This window comes from Cervus elaphus, chromosome 10 (assembly GCF_910594005.1).
Source record: "Cervus elaphus chromosome 10, mCerEla1.1, whole genome shotgun sequence".
NCBI lineage: Eukaryota > Metazoa > Chordata > Mammalia > Artiodactyla > Cervidae > Cervus > Cervus elaphus.
The window spans coordinates 36,819,027-36,825,879 of NC_057824.1; the positions used below are offsets into that span (position 1 = coordinate 36,819,027).

General features: G+C 44.0%; 1 protein-coding gene across 1 annotated transcript; it reads left to right on the forward strand.

Annotated features, from left to right (window-relative positions):
- Nucleotides 1-232: 232 nt before the first annotated feature.
- LOC122702008 (uncharacterized protein C9orf40-like) lies at nt 233-3,900 on the forward strand. Its single transcript, XM_043915526.1, has 2 exons — nt 233-239; nt 3,368-3,900. The coding sequence occupies exons 1-2, from the start codon at nt 233-235 to the stop codon at nt 3,898-3,900; spliced, it is 540 nt and encodes a 179-aa protein (XP_043771461.1).
- The last annotated feature ends 2,953 nt before the right edge of the window (nt 3,901-6,853 follow it).

The following is a 6,853-nucleotide window of genomic DNA, read 5'->3' on the forward strand; positions in this document are numbered from 1 at the left end:
TGTTATTTAGTCACTAAGTCATGTCCCGCCAGGCTCCTCTGTCCATGAGATTTCCCAGGCAAGAATCGCAGCATGCCTTGCCATTTCCTTCTGCAGGGGATCTTCCCGACCCAGCCATCAGGCATATTCTTTCCCACGGAGCAGGGGAACTGTGCAGGAATAGAACAGAAATGTCAAATGATGTGGAAGACCATCAGGGTTAGTCAGGAAAGGAGGAGTCTTTGCTGGAAGAATGTCCGGTAAGAACTTGTAACATATCTAGTAGATCACAGGAGTAGGGTGAGATAGGAAGGGACGGTGAATGATGTGCCCAAAACATCCCAGTGAAGAGAGGGAAGGCAAAGAACTTGATGAAGGCAAATTCAAGACCCAGCATGACGCATGATGGACCTACTTCAGTTAAGAACTAGGACCCCGGAGTCGGCTGAACCTGGGTTCGAATCCCAGTCTCCCCACACTTCTTAGCGGTGTGACCCTGCCTGGGTAATTTATTTAAACTCTCTGAGCCTCAGTTTCCTTAGCAACAGGCATATGGTGAGGTCAAATGAGTTAATGCATGAGAAGGACTTACTATGACACCTTGCATACAGTAAATGTTTAGGAAAAGCTTGCTACCGTCGCCATTAAAAAAGGGGGGGATGGGAGGAAATAATTTGATAAAATCAGAAGCAACAAGAAGCCCATTCACCACAACTAGAGGAAACCTGTGCACAACGGTGAAGACTCAGTGCAGCTAAAAATAAATACATAACCATTAAAAAGCAACAAAATAGTTGAATATACATGTGTATGTATCCACAGACTCACACACACATACATTGTACAGCTAACATTTATTGAGTGTTTACTGTGTGCTTGACACTGTGCAGAATGTGTTCCATGTATTACTTCATTTACCCCTCACAATAATTCTATGAGGGAGTGGGTTGAAGAGTGTTCCCCCCCAATTCATGTTCACTTGGAACCTCAGAATGTGGCCTTGCTTGGGACTTTACTGGGGGTCCAGTGGTTAAGACTTTGCGTTTCCACTGCAGTGGGCACAGGTTTGATCCCTGGCGGGGAGGGGAGAATAAGATCCCACATGCCATGTGGTGCAGCCGAAAGATTAAAAAAAAAAGTGACCTTATTTGAAAATAAGGGCTTTACAGATGCAAAGAAAGGTAGCATACTGGATCCGAATGGGCCCTAACTCCCAGGAGAGTGACTTAATAAGAGACAGAAAAGGACATAGAGACACAGAGAAGGCATATATGGAAGAAGGATAGAGGCAGAGTTGTGGGGTCACAAGATAGTAGCAGGGTCACCAAAAAGAGCTACGAGAAGTGAAGAAGGGTTTTTCCCTGCAGCCTTTGGAGGGAGTGTGGATGGATGATGCCCTGATTTCAGACTTCTGGTCTCCAAAGTGGTGAGGAGGCCTTTTTGCTCTTTTTTGTGTCACTGAGGTTGTGGTCATTTTTCATAGCAGCCTCAGGAAATGAATACAGGTAGCAGTCGTGTCTGACTCTGTGATCCTATGGACTGTAGCCTGCCAGGCTCCGTTCCATGGGATTTCCCAGGCAAGAATATCGAAATGGGGAACCCCTCCCTTCTCCAGGGGATCTTCCTGACCCAGGGGGAGATCTCTTGCATTGCAGGTGGATTCTTTACCATCTGAGCCACCAGGAAACTCTTCCTCTTTCCTTTTTTTCAGAGGAACAAATGGAGATTTCAAGAGATGTTACTCAAAGTCACAGAGCACATTAGTGGAGCCAAAATTTAAGATCAGGTACATTTGACTGCAGAGTTCATGATCTCTTTTTTTTCCTCTTTCTTATTTTTTTAAATGATGAAAGTATGATAACACATTTACAAGAGACTTGGAAAATGCAGGACAAAGTTACATATAGTTTCACTATATATATTACAATTATATTTTAAGTAGATAAATTAAGATTTTTAGTTGGAATTTCAGTATCAAACTCTCAAAAATTAGAGGATGAATATGCAGAAAAGTAGAAGGTTATAGTAGACCTGAAAAACACAAAGTTCACATGATCTTTGTCATCACACGTTACTGTTGCTGAATAAGGGTCAGTATGTCTCCTGCCTTGTCACCTACATGCCCCTTTCCCCCACGAGGAGAGGGACAGAGGATGTGCATTACAACTCTTCTCACTCCTAACTTGTAACTGGATTTCAAGTCTGGGTCTCCACGTCAATTTCTAGACCATGCACTCTCAAGAGGAAGAGCGATGCTAATTGCTCTTTGGGACGCCATGTTATTGTTTAGTGTTTGCTGCATAGAAGGGACTGAGTCCTCATCGACTGAAAGAATGGCATAAGCTGATCCTAATGACTTTCAAATTCATTCTGCCACAGTTCTTCAGCTTCTAAATTCTGTCTGACTCTTTGCAACCCCATGAACTGCAGCACTTCACTTCTTCACTATCTCCCAGTGTTTGCTCAAATTCATGTCCTTTGAGTTGGTGATGGCATCCAACCATCTCATCTTCTGTTGCCCCCTTCTCCTCCTGCCCATAATCTTTCCCAGCATCAGGGTATTTTCCAATGAGTTGGCTTTCCCATCAGGTGGCCAATGTATTGGAGCTTCAACTTCAGCATCAGTCCTTCCAATGAGTATCGAGGGTTGATTTCCTTTAGATTGACTAGTTTGATCTTGCTGTCTATGGGACTCTCAAGAGTCTTATCCAGCACCACAGTTTAAAAGCATTAATTCTTTGGCACTCAGCCTTCTTTATGGTCCAGCTCTCACATCTGTACAAGACTACTGGAAAAACCATAACTTTGACTATACGAACCTTTGTGGGTAAAGTGATGTCTCTGCTTTTTAATATGTTGGCTGGATTTGTCATAGCTTTTCTTCCAAGGAGTAAACGTTTTTTCATTTAGTAGCTACAGTCACTGTCTGCAGTGATTTTGGAGGCCAAGAAAATAAAATCTGCTACTGTTTCCACTTTTCCCCCATCTATTTGCCTTGAAGTGATGGGACCGGATGTTATGATCTTAGTTTTTTGAATGTGGAGTTTTAAGCCTGTTTTTTCACTCTCCTCTTTCACCCTGATCAAGAGGCTCTTTAGTTCCTCTTCACTTTTTGTCTTTAGAGTGCATCATCTGCGTATCTGAGGTTATTGATATTTCTCCCAACAATCTTGATTCGAACTTGTGATTCATCCAGCCCAGCATTTTGCATGATATACTCTGTACAGAAGTTAAATAAACAGGGTGACAATGTACAGCCTTGACATACTCCTTTCCCAATTTTAAACAAGTCCATTCTTCCATGTCTGGTTCTAACTGTTGCTTCTTGACCTGCAAACAGGTTTCTCAGCAGACAGGCAAGGTGGTCTGGTATTTCTATCTGTTTAAGAATTTTCCAGCGACTTTCCTGAGGAGCCGCCGCCGCCGCCGCTCTGGATCCCGCCGCCGGGGGCCTCGCATCCCGGGCGGCCCCTCGGCTTCCCCGAGCTGCCCCGAAAGCGTAAAATCGACGCGGGGGCTATGACTGAGCCTTCGGTTTCGCCCAGCAAGCGCCGCGACGACGGGGATACCGGTGCTCAGGGCGGCGCGGAGCGTGAGGGCCGCGGCCTGGAGACCGGCGAGTCGCAGCTGCTGCAGCCGCCCGTGCGGCCCCGCGGGCCGGGGGAGGAGCCCCGGGGTGTCCGGCCCCCGAGAGGCGGTGGCGACGATGGGGCGGGGCGCGCAGAGTCCCAGCGGGGAGACTGGGGGGCCGCACCGCGCCAGCTCAGTGAAGAATTTTGGCAGTATAACACCTTCCAGTACCGGAGGAACCCTTTACCGCCTATTGATCTGGCAGACATTGAGGATGTAAGCGAAGACAAGCTGATAGAAACAGCACTGCAGGGCAAGAATGAAGTGGCTGAGATTGACATGGAGTCTTGACAGAAGTGGGTTTTTCTCAACTCGAGGAGAAATCTCTAAGTGAATTTATGTTAAGGAACAAAGTTATTTTCCATACTTGATGTGGTATCATTCCCAAACCTGAAAAATGAGGAAAAGTTGTTTCAAAGATGAATGCCTGCAGTCACTACTGTACCTCCCAATGGGGATTTGTCAAGGATATAGTGCAGTTATAGGGGAAGTACAATATGTGTGCATTCTTAAGAAAAATGTATGTGTAGGTTCTAAATTTGAAGATATCAGTCTTACAAAATGGAATTCTGACTGTTACAGAAATAGATGGGAAACATTCAAATATTCCTGTTGTTGCACCAAAAAGTTAATTTGTGTACATGAAATGAATATTGTTTTATAATAACTTATTAATAAAATACTTTCTAATACACACACACACACACAAAAAAGAATTTTCCAGTTTGTTGTGATCCACACAGTCAAAGACTTTAGTGTAGTCAATGAAGCAGAAGTAGATGTTTTTCTGAGTCAAATCCAAAGTTGAAACAGATCACCTATTTACCTCTACCCTACCTCTCATCTTCTCAGGAACAATGAGGTCACAAAATTTGAGGATGCTGGAGCTTGAAACTCTATGACAGTAGTAAAATGCAGTTGCTACGAGTTTGGATTTTAAGAAAGGTCCAGGTTTAAATCTCAGAACTTGTCTGAGAACTGCTTGTCCGCTGTATACGTTTGAAGAAGGTGTTTAATTTCTCTCAGTCTCAATTTCCTTACCTGTACAACGGAAAACCTCCTTCAGCATGCCTGTGAGAATAAATAAGATGTTCATAAAGCATTACACTGCCTCAAACCTTCTAAGTGGACAGTGTGGTGATTTTTATATTTATGGTCATCTAATCAAAGGTTTTGAAACTTGCAGATGTCAGAATCATCTGCAAGGGGGTGGATCTCTGACAAGGAGAATCTGAACGGACTTTGCACATATGTATTTTCTCAGTTACCCTCACAGGAGGATCTCTGGACCTCTTGAGGGGAAAATGTTGGGAACCATTCATGCTCTCCAACCCCTACATCCAGAGAGGCTAACTAAATAATTTGACTATAATCACACAGTGATCTAAAGGCAGAACTCAATTAGAATCCAGGATTTTGGACACAGTCTCCAGTGTTTCTTTTTACTGCAGGAAGCATGCACTGCTCTAGACCCTTGGAGCACAAGTACTGATTCTTTTCCTTTTGCCAGGATTGGCCTGAGTCCTCACATGCTATGTTGTTGAGGGGTCTAGTATTATCTTCTTGCATCTTACCCTCAGAAGACTGTCCAAGAACTCTGAGTTTAAGCAATCCAAAAGGGAAGTATGCCAATCTTCTACTCTCATGTCCTGTTTATTTTTAAAATTAAAAAATTTTTTTATTATAATTGAGGTCCAATGTTGTGTTAGTTTCAAGCATACAACAACATGATTTCAGATATTCTTTTTCAGAATCTTTTCCATTTTAGGTTATTAAAAGATATTGCATATAGTGTCTTGTGCTATACAGTAGGTTGTTGTTGTTATCTATTTTGCATTTAGCAGTGTTGTATCTGTTAATCCCCAAACCCTAATTTTACCCCTCCTTATACCCTTTCCTTTTGGTAATCCTATGTTTTCTGTGTCTGTGAGTTTGTTTTGGAAATAAATTCATTTGTATCAATTTTTTGAGATTCCTCATATAAGTTATACTACATATTTGATTTTGGCTTACTTCATGATAATCTCTAGGTGGCCACAAATGCCATTCTTTCTATGGCTAATATTTCATTGTATGAATAGACCACATCTGCTTTATCCCTCCCTCCCTCCATGATCTTCAGGTCCTAACTTTCTACTTTGTGCCCTCTGCGGCTGCCATTCGTCTGTCTACCACATGGTGCTGTTGGCAGTGGTCCTCAGAGATGGCATGTCCTACGGCTGAGTCACACTTGTCTTGGCTGGGATGATTTCTAGCAAGAGGGGTTGCAAGCACACCTGTGTGCTCCATGGCTCCATGCTCATGTATCCAAGCAATTCTTAAGGCCAGCCTTCCAAGTCTGCTCCCCATCCCCTCTATTCCCACACTGCCACAGCATCTACCACCTCAGAGCAGGGTAGGCGTTTGCCAGCCTTGGGCCCCAAACCATTGCTTCCCCTCCAAATCCCTGCTTCCATCATGGAGTTTGGAGGTTGTGACTAGCTGTGTTCCTTTTGGGGTTTGAAACACAACGGATTCATCCTTCTTCCTTTGAAATCTAATTGTCTTAACTGGTTTGTAGGAAGTGAAAATTTGTAGCCTTAAGATAGATGGTTTTTCCCCTTAGAGATTAAAAATATATATATATTTTGGCTGCGCTTGGTCTTTGTTGCTGCGCATGGGCTTTCTCCAGGCGTGGTGAGTGGAGGCCACTCTCTGGCTGCGGTGCACAGACTCTCCCCGTGGTGACCTCTGTCGTTGTGGAGCACAGGCTCAGGGTGCCCGGGCTCAGTCATCCCACGGCATCGTGGGAGCTTCCCTAAGATCGAACTGGTGTCCACTGCATTGCAACGTGGATTCTTCACCACCGGACCTGCAGAGAATGCCTCCCACACCCCCACCTCCTGCTGCCTGAGATTTAAAATCTCTCATCTAACTCAGTCTGAGAGTCAGTTCCTAGACCTAAATCTCTATAGAGAAATGGAAGATCAGATAATCTTGTGGAAGAACTCTAGCATGAATATTCTGAGCCTTTATCTTTGTTTCCTCCAAAAAGGTCATGGCCATTTGCTCAAGCAAAGTATAGAAAACGTATAGGGACTCAGGTACTGACCCTGAGTGGTTATCACTCTTGAGAACCTTGGGAGGGTGCTATTGCAGTCGGCTGCTTATAAGGGCTAGGTGGGAGAGACTCTTTGGAATCCACTTCATATTTAGGTGAACTGGCTCGAAATTTATCCTGCAGTTCTTCTCACAGTTTCTAAGA